Source organism: Pleurodeles waltl, chromosome 7 (assembly GCF_031143425.1).
Source record: "Pleurodeles waltl isolate 20211129_DDA chromosome 7, aPleWal1.hap1.20221129, whole genome shotgun sequence".
Lineage (NCBI taxonomy): Eukaryota > Metazoa > Chordata > Amphibia > Caudata > Salamandridae > Pleurodeles > Pleurodeles waltl.
In genome coordinates this window covers 872,374,372-872,390,285 of record NC_090446.1, presented here as the reverse complement: position 1 = coordinate 872,390,285, position 15,914 = coordinate 872,374,372, and the positions used below count along the sequence as shown (strand labels likewise).

Here is a 15,914-nt window from a genome sequence, read left to right as displayed (position 1 = left end):
CCTAAAGAGTAGATTTGCTATGGGTGTTTTGAATGAGCAGAGTTATCTTTCACTATGTATAATCTAGTGAACCTGTCCAGCAGAGGAGGTTTCAGAGCCTCAGCTGTTATTTTGCAGGTTACCTCCTACTAGAGTGAGACTGTGGTTAAGACAAACTTAAAATGTAGGTTATAGTGAGCCCACAAATGATTAGGGAGAATTTCTGGTGGCCTGGGTAGAAGCAGGTGAATGGCAGAACTAGCTGTGTGGGTCCCCACCAAGGGAGACTAGTGAAGATCCAAGTGACTGGCACTTTCTTTTTCCACAGTCTCTATCCATTTTAATCCCAACCACTGAAAGCCATCAAAAATCCTAAGAAAGGTATACGAGAAATGCCTGTTGTGAGTTAATGTTGTGCTTGGGATACCTCTGCTCATCTATATTAGATGCAAAATTATGATCTTCCTCTGCATTAGCAGGGAAATCATAAAAAATTAGGAGCTCCTAAATAAAAGTCACATACAGAATCTCTTCCGGTTTCATATCCTGTGCCTTGTTCCTTAGTCTAGTGTTTGGATCTGGAAACTGTATGTTCGATGGCATATGTTGCTGCAGATACACATGTTTCGCACAGTCCGCTGCCTGGTGTTGGGCTCGGAGTATTACAAGTTGTTTTTCTTCGAAGAAGTCTTTTTGGTCACAGGACCGAAGGACTCCTCCCTCTTCGGCTCCATTGCGCATGGGCGTCGACTCCATCTTAGATTGTTTTTTTCCGCTGTCGGGTTCGGACGTATTCCTTTTCGCTCCGTGTTTCGGTTCGGAAAGTTAGTCAGAATCTCGGAAGAAAGCGTCGGTATTGTTCCGTTCGGTATCGGGATAGTTAGGTACATCGACACCGATCATCGGAAGACTTTGGGGTAGCTTCGATCCCCCATCGGGGCCTGGTCGGCCCGACCGCGTGCGACATCGAAGCCGATGGAACGGACCCCGTTTCGTTTCTGCCCAAAATGTCACAGTAAGTATCCTTATACAGATCAGCACTTGGTCTGTAACTTGTGCTTGTCCCCCGAGCACAAGGAGGATTCCTGTGAGGCCTGTCGAGCCTTCCGGTCCAGAAAAACACTCCGGGACCGAAGAGCCAGGCGTCTACAAATGGCGTCCACGCCGACAAAACAACGTTTCGACGACTAAGAGGAAACATTCTCGGTTCCGGAATCAGAATCCGGAGACTCCGACGTCGAACAACAGCAACAAACAGTGAGTAAGACGTCGAAAATTAAAACCATCGAGAAGACAAAAGCCCAGGGGACGCCACTGCCAACAGGCCATGTGGCTCGACCCATAAAACTGGCGACCCGTCGAAGGCGCCGAAAAAGGGCACGCCCATAGCGAAGACACCCGACTCCGGTCGAGGGACCGCCATGGAGCAACCTCGGAGCCGAGATAGCGGCTCCGAGAGGCAAAAACAAGATGCCGGCACCGAAAAACATCGGCACTGAGACACACTGCCGAAAGCCACAAAAATTCTGTCGGTGCCGAAGCCGAAAAAAGATTCTCTCTCGGCGCCGAAAAGTTCCACACCTCCATCCTACACAGAGGAACAAGGAATAAGTGGCCAGATGCACAGATTTGGACAAGAGCTCCAAAGTGTATAATCAGACTACACACAAAAGAGACTGTACATCCAGCAAGACACAGGGAAGATATCAACCCTTCCCCCAATAATGAGAAAAAGAAGGATCGGACTTCTCAAGGATGACGCACAACCACAAGCCAAAGTGGTTAAAAAAGTCACGCCTCCGCCCTCTCCACCACAACAGGCATCGCCGGCACAAACACCGCCACAAATGCACTCACCAGCGCAAACTACCATAAGTCAAGATAATCAGGATCAAGACGCTTGGAACCTATATGACACCCCAGTGCCGGACAATGATCCCGATTCATACCCCACAAAGCCGTCACCGCCAGAGGACAGTACCTCATACTCGCAACTGGTAGCTAGGGCAGCAGAATTCCACAATGTCCAACTGCATTCCAATCCTATAGAGGATGATTTTTTATTTAACACCCTCTCGGCTACACATAGCCAATATCAATGTCTCCCAATGCTACCAGGGATGTTGCGGCACGCAAAACAAATTTTTGAAGAGCCCGTAAAATCAAGAGCCATCACCCCAAGGGTGGATAACAAATACAAACCACCACCCACAGACCCAGTGTTTATTACTTCGCAGTTACCACCTGACTCCGTAGTAGTAGGGGCAGCTCGCAAAAGAGCAAATTCCCATACATCTGGCGACGCCCCACCTCCGGACAAAGAAAGCAGAAAATTTGATGCGGCAGGAAAAAGAGTAGCATCACAGGCAGCCAACCAGTGGCGCATCGCAAATTCTCAAGCGCTGCTGGCCCGATATGACCGCGCACACTGGGATGAGATGCAACTTCTCATAGACCATCTTCCCCAGGAATACCAAAAAAGGGCGCAGCAAATAGTTGAAGAGGGACAAACGATCTCAAACAATCAAATCCGCTCTTCAATGGACGCAGCCGATACTGCAGCGAGAACAGTCAACACTGCTGTCACCATAAGGAGACACGCTTGGCTCCGCACTTCAGGCTTCAAACCTGAAATCCAGCAGGCTGTCCTTAATATGCCCTTCAACGAGAAACAACTTTTTGGCCCTGAAGTGGACACAGCCATTGAAAAACTTAAAAAGGACACAGACACGGCCAAAGCCATGGGCGCACTCTACTCCCCGCAGAGCAGAGGCTCTTTTAGAAAAACTCCATTTAGAGGGGGGTTTCGTGGCCAACCCACAGACACCACCAGCCAACAAACAAGAACCACACCATATCAGGGTTCATTCCAAAGGGGAGGTTTCAGGGGATATAGAGGGGGTCAATTCCCAAGGAGTAGGGGAAGATTCCAGACTCCAAAAACACCTCCACCTAAACAGTGACTTTCAAGTCACACAACCCCTTCACTCAACACCAGTGGGGGGAAGACTAAGCCAATTCTACCAATCTTGGCAGCAGATTACAACAGACAATTGGGTATTAGCAATAATCCAACATGGCTATTGCATAGAATTCCACAAATTCCCACCAAACATCCCTCCAAAAACACGCAAAATGTCACCACAACATTTAGAACTTTTAGGACTAGAAGTTCAAGCACTACTGCAAAAGGATGCAATAGAGTTAGTACCAGTACAACAAAAAAACACAGGAGTTTACTCCCTGTACTTTCTAATTCCAAAAAAAGACAAAACATTAAGACCAATATTAGATCTCCGGACACTAAATACCTACATCATATCGGACCACTTTCACATGGTCACACTACAAGACATCATTCCACTGCTCAAACAGCAAGATTACATGACCACATTAGACCTAAAAGATGCGTACTTTCATATACCGATACACCCTTCTCACAGAAAGTACCTAAGGTTCGTATTCAAAGGAATACATTACCAATTCAAAGTGTTGCCATTCGGAATAACAACTGCACCAAGAGTATTCACAAAATGTCTAGCAGTAGTAGCAGCACATATCCGGAGACAACAGATACATGTGTTTCCTTACCTAGACGATTGGCTAATCAAGACCAACACAGTAAAAAAGTGCACAAACGACACCACATATGTCATACAAACCCTTCACAAACTGGGTTTCTCCATCAACTATACAAAGTCACACCTCGAACCGTGTCAGACACAACAATATCTAGGGGCAACCATCAACACATCAAAAGGAATTGCCACTCCAAGTCCACAAAGAGTGCAAGCATTCCACAAGGTAATAAGTGCTATGTTTCCAAACCAAAAGGTACAAGCAAAATTTGTGCTAAAACTTCTAGGCATGATGTCATCATGCATAGCCATTGTCCCAAACGCAAGACTACACATGCGACCCTTACAACAGTGCCTAGCATCACAATGGTCACAGGCACAGGGTCAACTTCAAAATCTGGTGTTGGTAGACCCCCAAACATACCTCTCGCTTCTATGGTGGAACAGCAACAATTTAAACAAAGGGCGGACATTTCAGGACCCAGTGCCTCAATACGTTATAACAACAGATGCTTCCATGACAGGGTGGGGAGCACACCTCAATCACCACAGCATTCAAGGACAATGGGATGTACACCAAACAAAATTTCATATCAATTACCTAGAACTGTTAGCAGTATTTCTAGCGTTAAAAGCCTTTCAACCCATAATAACACACAAATACATTCTTGTCAAAACAGACAACATGACAACAATGTATTATTTAAACAAACAAGGAGGAACACACTCAACACAATTGTGTCTCCTAACACAAAAAATATGGCAGTGGCGATTCACAACAACATTCGCCTAATAGCACAATTTATTCCAGGGATCCAAAACCAACTAGCAGACAACCTTTCGCGAGACCACCAACAAGTCCACGAATGGGAAATTCACCCCCAAGTTCTGAACAAGTACTTTTAAATTTGGGGAACACCCCAGATAGATTTGTTCGCAACAAAAGAAAACGCAAAATGCCAAAACTTCGCATCCAGGTACCCACACCGCGAATCACAAGGCAAGGCTCTATGGATGAGTTGGTCAGGGATATTTGCATACGCTTTTCCCCCTCTCCCTCTCCTTCCATATCTAGTAAACAAGTTGAGTCAAAACCAACTCAAACTCATACTGATAGCACCCACATGGGCAAGACAACCTTGGTATACAACTCTACTAGACCTTTCACTAGTACCGCATGTCAAACTACCCAACAGACCAGATCTGTTAACACAACACAAACAACAGATCAGGCATCCAAACCCAGCATCATTGAATCTGGCAATTTGGCTCCTGAAATCCTACAATTCGGACACTTAGACCTCACACAAGAATGTATGGAGGTCATAAAACAAGCTAGAAAAGCTTCCACTAGACACTGCTATGCATCTAAGTGGAAAAGATTTGTTTGCTACTGCCATACCAATCAAATCCAACCATTGCATGCCTCTACAAAGGACATAGTGGGATACTTACTACATTTGCAAAAAGCGAATCTCACTTTTTCATCTATAAAAATACACCTCGCAGCAATATCTGCTTACCTACAAACTACTCATTCATCGTCTCTATTTAGAATACCAGTTATTAAAGCATTCATGGAAGGGCTAAAAAGAATTATACCACCAAGAACACCACCAGTTCCTTCATGGAACCTTAACATCGTCTTAACAAGACTCATGGGTCCACCTTTCGAACCCATGCATTCCTGTGAAATGCAATATCTAACCTGGAAAGTCGCATTTCTCATTGCAATCACATCCCTCAGAAGAGTAAGTGAAATACAGGCATTTACCATACAAGAACCATTTATTCAAATACACAAAAATAAAATAGTTCTAAGAACAAATCCAAAATTTCTACCAAAAGTAATCTCACCATTCCATTTAAATCAAACAGTAGAATTGCCAGTGTTCTTCCCACAACCAGATTCCGTGGCTGAAAGGGCACTACATACATTAGACATCAAAAGAGCACTAATGTACTACATTGACAGAACAAAGCTAATCAGGAAAACAAAACAACTGTTCATAGCTTTTCAAAAACCACACATAGGAAATCCAATCTCTAAACAAGGCATTGCTAGATGGATAGTCAGATGTATTCAAACATGCTATCTTAAAGCCAAAAGAGAACTGCCTATTACACCAAAGGCACACTCAACCAGAAAGAAAGGTGCTACAATGGCCTTTCTAGGAAACATTCCTATGAGCGAAATATGTAAGGCTGCAACCTGGTCTACGCCTCATACATTTACTAAACACTACTGTGTAGACGTACTAAATGCACAACAAGCTACAGTGGGCCAAGCTGTACTAAGAACATTATTCCAAACTACTTCAACTCCTACAGGCTAAACCACCGCTTTTAGGGGAGGTAACTGCTTTATAGTCTATGCGAAACATGTGTATCTGCAGCAACATATGCCATCGAACTGAAAATGTCACTTACCCAGTGTACATCTGTTCGTGGCATTAGTCGCTGCAGATTCACATGTGCCCTCCCGCCTCCCCGGGAAGCCTGTAGCCATTTAGAAGTAGATCTTAAATCTTAAACATTTGTACATTTGTAAATAATTATTATAAACTTTTTATGTACATACGTATTCACTCCATTGCATGGGCACTATTTATAGCAAACAACTCCATCCTCACCCTCTGCGGGGGAAACAATCTAAGATGGAGTCGACGCCCATGCGCAATGGAGCCGAAGAGGGAGGAGTCCTTCGGTCCCGTGACCAAAAAGACTTCTTCGAAGAAAAACAACTTGTAATACTCCGAGCCCAACACCAGGCAGCGGACTGTGCGAAACATGTGAATCTGCAGCGACTAATGCCACGAACAGATGTACACTGGGTAAGTGACATTTTCATTATGTTTCTCCCTCCTACCCTTTTCTTCCTTTTGTTGTTAGAAAAGCCAAACTGACTTCCTAGGACATTGAACAGAAGTCCACAAAGGTCCAATATGTGGCGGTTATGTTTAGCGTTTTTTGCTGTGGGTTTTCGAAGCAGTGACAAAGTTCTAGGTTGATGGTTGTCGAAAGCCATTGAGAAGAGCAGAATTATTCTGAAAAGCAAAAGGAGACCGGTTTTCTGCAAAATCTGTAGGCTGATGGGTGGGGTATATATCGATTATCCCTGAGTCTTTTCTGAATCCAATAAGCGAAGTTGTGGAAAATATATTGTTTAGATTTAGAAACCTGAAAGATTTAGGTCGATCTGATTAAGAGGAGAAGTTAGGAAACACAGAAGAGACCAAGGGGAAAGCAAAGGACCTGATGCAGAGGAGTCTTTATCAATAGGTTAAAATCTGAGGCCTTGCCCGGAAAGCCACAGAAAGAACATGTACTCATGCCGAAAGAGTGTACACTCATAATGCTGCACACTGTGTTTGAGCTTAGAAAATCTGACTTAAAGACATCCAAATAGCATTTAACATTGAATCAGTCAGCAGTAGATTTGGCACCAAAGGCCTATAAAGTACCTACCTCAAAAACCAAAGACCCTCAGGGGGGTCAAACCTTTGTACTCTTGTCTCCAATCCAAAAGGGGATTGTGATCGGAATAAGGTGAAAAAATAACACAAAAGGAAGGACCAACACCTTTTATAAATTAAGAGTGATTCAGTATACTATATCAAATAGGCACTCAACATTGATAGGAAACAACACCACCCACAAACTTAAAGGCTCCCCTAACAGTGCTAGTGGATAGACGCTTACTATTCAGAGAAGGAATTGGACTTTCACAACCCTCATTTCCAGATGATCTGTTATTATGCAGTGCAGTAGTCAAAAGAGCAGCAAACACCCATAGGGTGCAGCTCGTAGAACATGCAGAGGCTAGCTTTCTGACTAAAAAAAACAACAACAAAAAACACTTCTACTTCACAAAAAAAGAGTTGGTCCCTGTCCATGCTTGCTGGAATACTAGAACAGGGGAAAGAAAGTATTCACCCAAAGATTTGGGATGAATACAAATCCTTAAGCCAAGTCAGAGTCTTATTTAGAAACAAATGCACAAGCAAACTCCTTGATAGTCTCCATGGCTAGTAAGTGGGCATACACATCTGCATCCACATGCTCTCCACCGAGAGAGAGCACAAAGCAGGAGCAGTAGACCTAAAAATTGAGAGATCAGCAGCTACCCAAAGGCAAATTGCCAGTTCAAACACCCTGCTCAGCAGATACATTCACCAGCAATTGGACTAGATAACTGATCTCATGCAGCATTTGCCAGAGCAGTTTAGAAAGGGGGAAAAGACTGTCCTTGAAGAGGGAAAGAATATTCCCAGCACATAACTAAGGTTCCCTCTGGATGCTTCAGACAAGGGTAGCAGACCGCTTTGAACTGGCACCACGCTAAGAAGATATCCTTGATTCAGGGTCTCAACCTTCAAACCTGAACTGTAAGCAAAGGTGATCGACATGCTTTTTACAGGAAACAGGATTCAATGGGTGGATCCTTGTACCAAATAAAGAAAGATAGTTTCCCCCTCCATACCCCCTCCCCTCAACAATGAGAGCATTGCGAGTTAGGGTCTCCTTCAAGAGAAGCACATCTACCACCCATAGACCACGGGGCAGACATGTTTTGCAACAAAGCCATACCAGTTTTCTACAGTTGCAAAAAGCTGTGCATGACACGAGATAAGAGCCATTCCACAAGAGCATTTAGCACCTTTAGAAAATACCACTTAATCAGGTCACCCACCAACACTTAACATCAGTAGGACACCGGATTAGGAGGTTTCCTCTAGGAAAGGTGAAAAATCACCTTCAACAAATAGTATTCTAAACATTTTAAAATATCTTTATTGCGTTCAATTTGAGAAAATACTCCCCAACATGAAACCAAAAAAGAGAGCCTGCGAAAGAAAGCATCCTTAGGCTGTTGAAAAAGGAAGTGCAGTACCTGCCAAAGAAGGGACCAATAAAAAAGGGCCAAAGGATGAATACAGTCTGGTATTTTTCTCTCTATACTCCCTTAGCCTAAAATAGAACCTGACTTTGAAGCCAGTAAAGAACATAAGATTCCTCAGCAAAGTTGTCAAGGCACAGAAATGTAAAATGTCTGCCCTACAGGAAGTGATCCCACTTTTACAAAGGGGATACTCCATTGTGACGACTGGTATGAAAGATACCTATTTCCATGTTCTTAAGAACAAGGGGCCAGATGTAGCAAAATGCAAAATTGCGACTTGCAATTTGCGAGTCCATCCGACTCGCAAATTGCAAGTCGCAATTTGCTATGCAGTACGGTGTCTCAGACACCGACTGCGACTCGCAATGGGGTCGCAATGACCCACCTCATCAATATTCATGAGGTGGGTCGCAAATTGCGGCCCCATTGCGAGTATAGGCACTCGCAAACATGGAGGCCTGCTGTAGTCAGCAGACCTCCGTGTTCGTGACTGCTTTAAATAAAGCAGTTTTTTTTTTTTTTTTAAGTGTAGCCCGTTTTCCTTAAAGGAAAACGAGCTGCACTTAAAAAAAAAACGAAACCTTTAGTTTCGGTATTTTTTCAGGGCAGGGAGTGGTCCATTCACAAAGTGGAAGGGGTCCCATGGGGACCCCTTCCAATTTGCGAGTGGGTTACCATCCACTTGAAGTGGATGGTAACTGCGAGTCCATTTGCGACCGCGTACGCGGTCGCTAATGGAATTGCATCCCACTGCGAGTCGCAAATAGGAAGGGAACACCCCTTCCTATTTGCGAGTCGGAAATGCATTTTGCGAGTCGGAGCCGACTCGCAAAATGCATTTCTGAATAGCAAAGTGGCTTTTGCGCCTCGCAAACGGCGATTTTCGCCGTTTGCGAGGCGCAAACACTTTGCTACATCTGGCCCTAGATCCACAAAAGAATATCTGGTTTGTGGCAGGAAAACCTCAACGCCAGTTCACAGACTTAACCTTTGGAATTAAATCACAACCGAAAGTGTTCAAAGAATTTCTTTCTGTTGTGGCAGGACACCAGTCACACGGGATTGCACTGCCAAAAGACTGGCCAAGAACATTTGCCAGTGCCCTTTCACTTATACCTCTGATACTCGTAGTGATTAACAAATGGAAGCTGACAAACATGACAATGATTCTGATAGCCGACTTGATGAAACACAACTGCCTAAAACTCAACAGAGACAAAACTGAAATGTTGATTTTCAGGAACAGCACCTTCCCACGGAACGAATGTAGGTGGCCTTCCAAATTAGCTCACTCCAAAAGACCACGCTCGCAACCTTGGCATCATCCTGGACAGCAAGCCCACCATGAAGAACCACATCAATGCACTCTTCTGCCGGCTTCCTCACTCTCCACAAGATCCATAAGATCTTCAAATGGTTCCCTGTCAACACCAGACGAACCGTCACTCAAGCCCTTATCACCAGTTGGGTGGATTACAGCAACGCACTCTACATAGGAACCTCCATGCACCTTCTGAAGTTTCTACAGACCACACAAATGTCAGGGGCAGGACTCCTCCTCGACCTCCACAAACAGATCCACACCACGCCCCACCTCAGGAAGCTCCACTGGCACCCCATTCAGAACGGATGTCAATTTAAGATGCTGATTCACACCTACAAAGCCCGTCACAATCAAGGACCTGGATATATCAGCCACTGCCTGAACTTCCACCAACCCCTTCAGACACCTGTGCTCTGCTTCCCTCTCCCTCACACACACACACACACACACACACCTCCAGCATCCACTGCAGCAACAGTGGATGATACACCTTCTCCTACCTCACAGCGAAATCCAGGAGCGACCTCCCCTTTCGCCTACAGACCATACCCTCTCTTCTGGAACTCAGGAAAGGACTCAAGACCTAGCTAATCAACTGAACCCCAAACCAGCTATGCTTATAGTGCCTGGATACCCTCACGGTGATTAGCCACAGCCTAGAAATGCGGATGCTTGATAGCCCTGCAATGGGCTCCTAAGACGTTACTCAGACCTAATGTAAAAAGCAGCCAACAGAATAATAAAAATACCTGTTTTCCAAAACCTCCTAAATTTGTGGAAGGCATGGTGTCTCTCCCAGAACCATCCAACCTTTACTTGGCTCCTAAAGACCTAGAGTTTGGGTACTTTAGCTGATCAGACAGGTGTATTGATGTGTTAAGAGGCAAGTTGGCCTACCACGTGAAGATCCACTGCAGCTAGTGCATTCCCTTGGGATTGGTCATGAGGGTACTTGGAAGTGCTTTAGTAGCATTGTGTGCTTGTGTGAGTTGCAAATAGATATATTTGTGATGTTCTTGTTTACAAGATTGTATTTACCAACCCTGGGTCTAGTTCCCATTTGTGATAGATTCCTTCTCACCTGCTTAACAAGTCTTCCTTTGCTTTTTGCTTACATGGAGGCTGGTGTATTGCTACCGTGAGGGTTTCCTTCTCGGTTGTCAATCTCCGCTAGCTTTGAGAAGGCATTGCATGTGTTTTTTGTTCACCACCCCCAAAATCGCCCTGCATTGTCATAGCAATTTGTAATGCAACATAATCAATGTCCTGCAAGTGAGTCCAGGAGAGAACTGATTTGCAAAAGGAAAAAATACCAGAGGTGTGGCTGCTTGAAGCTGTTCCGAATTCACATGTGACCTGTCCACCTCCCCAATGAATGGGGTAGAGTTTGAACCAAAGGGTAACTAAGGGCCATATGTACAAACACATTTTCCCATAGACACAGAATGGGTAAAACCATTTGCTACATCTGGCCCTTAGACACTTCCCGTGGACATTGAAAAAGGAAGCTGAAGAAGGCGACGTTGCATTTGTATTGGAGTATTGTGGAATTGCTGTTGATGTCCTATCGAGTCAACATGGGTCCTTCATGTGCTTGCTCAAAGAATGTGGGGGTGTGGGTTGGGTTGATGGGATTTATTTATTTTGGGTCAGCTTCTGGACAGCGGAATAATGAATAGCATGTGACTCCAGAGTAGCCTCACACTTCTTAACTATAGTTAAAAGTATGTAACTTTTTTCCTTCAGCTCCTGCATTGTATATCCCAAGGATAATTTTACCCCATTCCTCGTCTCACAAAATTTGTCTTTACAGAAAACTGTAAAGGCCTTCAGGCAGGAGATGTGGTTTTGTAAATCATACTGTAACGATCAGTTACTAGTTTACTAATGCTGATGCCTATATATTGAACATTGTTTACCCATGTGTTCCACAACATCATACCTTCCCTAAAATTAGATCCTGTAAGTATCCGAATACTCGCAGCAACTCTGAAGTTGCTCAGAAAAATTATTTCTGTTTTATTTTAAGAGGGGAACTGGGAAAAGAAGCTTGCACTTTTTTATTCCTTTCTGTAAAATAGTTTAACTGAAAGTAAGTGCTGTGACCAATTTAAAGGGGCAATAGAGCATTTTGCCTGATTTAGAATTGCTTTCTTTAAAAATGCTGTTTTCTTTGTTGTTTTGTTTTTTAGTTTCTGTGGCGTGCAGAGTGTAGAGTTTTGCTTAATCAAATGTCTTATATCACTCTTTCACTGAAAAAAAATGCCGGCTGCATTGAAGGTGCCTTCTCTCTCACCCGGTGGACGGAGATAATTTCAATATCAAGAACTGCTCTATGGCTTTCAAACCATTTAGTGCATTAAAAATGCAGAAGAAAATGATGAACAAAGAAAGTTTCCTAGAAATTAGTTTTTAACTACAATAACGCTTAAGTGATACTACTTGTACTGATTATTGTAGGTTACATTTCAATATTACCAGATGTGTTTGAAGTATAAAAGTGGTCTCTGCTCATATCTCGGTGTACTTTTTGTTTTAGGCCTGAAGCTGCTAATGAATTTTATGATGGTGACCACGATAATGATAAAGAGAGTGACGTAGAGATATGAACGATTGACTAGAAGAGTAAAGAAGACTTCGTGGACTTGAGGATGTTACTTGCTTCCACTCGAACACTGCCGAACCACTGGTCTGAGGGCTCTGTTGGAGAGAGAAATCCCATGGATATCAGTGACGCAGTATGAAACGGATGCTCTGTCCTGCTTGTGTTGGTTGTGTTGATGGTGTAAGCAGCCCTCCACGCACATCTTGTTCATCTTGTGGTGTTGCTTAGATTGCCGCAGGGCCTGGCAAAGCTCTGTGACTTTCCCAGTGAACAGCTGGGAATTTATTTTTAGCTTTTTCTTTTAATGAAAGGCCCTTTTTGGAATAATCTGCACTAGAACTGGCCCCTTCTTGTGCTCATAGCTCCAGTCATAGAAACTTTGGTCTGTTCTTGGCTTGAACTGTCAGAGGATTCTTTACCTGGGGTTTCGTGGACTCTGTTCGATAAAAATGGGGCATAACTTTGAGCGGCATAAAACTTAACAGCAGCTGTGACCCTTCTTCATCTTCCACTTCAACACGTTCTTTATAACGAAAATTAGGATTCTCTACTTAAACACTAACAGGAATTATAGAATATCAAACAATCCAGCAAAGAACTTCAGTTGCTATATGGCCGTTCGTGTTCTTCAGTTCAGTTCACTTACTGTGGGAGCTTGTTTTATCTAAGCAGAATATTGACATTGGTATTCTTTTTTTTAATTTTTTTTTTTAAGTATTGTTTTCCACAAGTTCCTTATGTATCATTGTCTTTCCACCAAAAACGAGTTCCCTATGTATAGCTACGGAAAACCCGCCCATCAATCTTGAAGGCACGTTATACCAGAGCTTGCAGGCTCAGGTTCTGGTACTGTGCAAGGTTTGTTAGTTGTTGGTTCTCAACATGCTACAATGGATTGTTTTGGAGAGTAGAAGAATGAGTAAAAGTCTCCCCATTTGTCTCTGCAAATATTTTACACATGTGAAAGTTACAATCAGCCTGCCAATCGTCTGCAGCAGACACAAACACTCTCTATCTTAGCTGTCTGCTGCAGATGTTTAGCAAATGTGCTCATAACTCTGTGACTTGTAGCTTCTATACAATCACTGATCTATTGTGTTTTTGTTTGCCATATGGTACTCATGATTCAGCACAAATTGAACTTCACGGAATTAGGTGCATGTCGGAAATCCTGTTTTTTGTGTTACCAGTTAACAGGTATTTTCCTCTGTTATTCTCACTCAGTACCTGACCTAGCCTTTAGACATTGTGATTTTTACAGACCTTCAAGTACAGAATTGTGAAACCTGTTTGCTAGTCACAAAAAAATGTGTTGATGTTAAGTTAATAATCCACAATGCTGCTCAATAGCAAGGTTGAAATTCAGTAACATTTTAGAATTCCACTTGTCATCTCAAACTGCATGTTTACACTTTCGGGGTGTCCATTAAGCACATCCTGTGGACCCAGGTTTGGGATGATACTCTGTTATAAGTAAGTAAATGCCCGTCCACTAATCTCAGTCCATATTGAATCATTAGTCCCACGTCTCCTCTTAATCTAAATTTTTATCATGTGCCCTCTGAATTAATAACAACATTATGATTTCTTTTGTAATTTTAAAATTGTTTATCGGCTTTTTTTTTGTATTTACTATTAAAGAGGACATTTCTTCTGGTTTGTCTATGTTGCTCTTGTAATGCTAATAGTGAGCATTTGCACCAACATTTCTGTATAATTAAAAAAAAGATGGTCCTAGGAGTAACCTGTGATTTGTAGCACATTTATATGCATAGTTTTGAGAATAGTTAATTTTTCCTAAGCATGTCTCTCTGTACTGCTTGACAAAATAAGCTTTCACTCCAGAAAAACATACTCTTGCATCTACATGAATTCTCAGCACGAAACCTGAAGACCCCATTGTTTAGTTACAGATTATGGTGAACTATTAGTTTGATGCCCAGAAAGAATCCTGAAATGTGATATTTTAAATTGCATTTGATTTTCTGGAAAGATATTGGATTTTCTTCCCGCTGCTCAGCCTTTCGATATGCTTGTTTATTTTTCTATGAACAGTTAATTTTGCTTTTCTGATTGTCATTTATGTAACTCTCTGGTTTTCAGCATTGGATCGTTCATAGATTCAGATGCTTGCATTATTATCCAACTTCAGGTTGGGAACCCTCAGTAGTCTGTTAATTTAGCAGTATACGTGTACATAAAAAACGCAGGAAAAAGCCACAGACTACTTGGAGCCAGTCCACCTCCTTATGTGACCTTTTCTCCAGCCAATAAGGTGGAGTAGTACCAATTGCCTCTTACTGCTGCAGGTCTACAGGCAACTGAGATTTCTTTGAGCTCTGCTTAATGCTTCAGATTTATTAGTTTCTCGATTTTTGTAATGACTTAGGCTCCTTCCACACCCCTTGGCGCAGAAGGTAAGCAGATTCTACCCCTTTTAACTCTTGGTGGCAGAGCGTAAGCTTTTTGGATTGAGATCACGGTATAGACTTTACATTCCAATTGTCTCTTTAAACTCTGTGAGATGTTTGGAGCAGGAAGGATCTTGGCAGAAGACCTACACACAAAATTCATATATTATCTCCCCAGTTCGAGACAAATGCACAAGGACTGCCTCATTTGTTGGGAATTTCAGAGCAAAGACTGTCTGTGATAGAAGGGGTTGTCTGCTGCAAACTCAGAATATACAGTCTCTAAGACAAAGAGTGCAGCTAAGCCTTAAAGGTAAATTGTAACTTCTCCGCTTAAGGAGCCTATTGTTAATGTGATCCACACCAAGAGACCTTCTGCACCGGGTTTGAAGATATGGCTATCTTGTTATAGTGGTGCCCTAATACGGGGAAATCTAGAACCAAGCCTTTGTCTGGTTATCTTTCCTTACCTATCCCTTCAGAGACGAAATCTCTGCCATCAGTGACCTCACTGTTGGTGAGTAAAGGCAAGAAGTCTTTGGAGAAAAGAAAATAGTTTTTTTTTATATGAAATCAAAAATGACTCCAAGATTGGCTGCTACGCATGAACAATCCTGAGGTACAGTAACTCCATGTGTTGCATACGTCAGCTGCAGTAGGCTCATTGGTAGTACTGCAGCAGAAATAAGGTTATTCTGACTGCAGATGACATTATGCCATTAGAGACTTATTACAGCCAGGTCCATCATGCAATTTTTGACCCTACAGGCATTGTTATTTTTCACAAGCACAGCTGCACCAGATGGAAGGTGTCAGTCAAAAGCAGCCCACTTTTTCCCAATTAATTTTTCCATATGAAAAATTGAACACCGAAACTACTGGACGGAATTACACCAAACAGAAAGGTAGGTCCTGGTCCAGAAAGAAACCTGTTAGACCTGGCATCCTTTGCATGATTCCTCTGTCTTTTTGCCTCTGCTTCATATTTTTGACTGTGTGCTGGATTTCGTTTCTGCTGGTTTTTGGTATCCTGGGCACTTTACCAATGCTGACCAGTGCTAAAGTGCAAGTGCTCCCTGTGTAAATTGTGATTATGATTGGTTATCCCTGATTG

The 15,914-nt window shown here is 43.0% G+C and overlaps 1 protein-coding gene across 2 annotated transcripts in view; it reads left to right on the top strand.

The window, feature by feature from the left end:
• Positions 1-14,048, top strand: part of HDAC3 (histone deacetylase 3) — a 205,607-nt gene extending 191,559 nt beyond the window's left edge. For both annotated transcript variants that reach the window (XM_069199476.1, XM_069199477.1), the window contains one exon: positions 12,324-14,048. In XM_069199476.1, the coding sequence (XP_069055577.1) occupies positions 12,324-12,393 (70 nt within the window). In that variant the 3' untranslated portion in view covers positions 12,394-14,048. The remainder of the gene's footprint in view (positions 1-12,323) is intronic.
• The last annotated feature ends 1,866 nt before the right edge of the window (positions 14,049-15,914 follow it).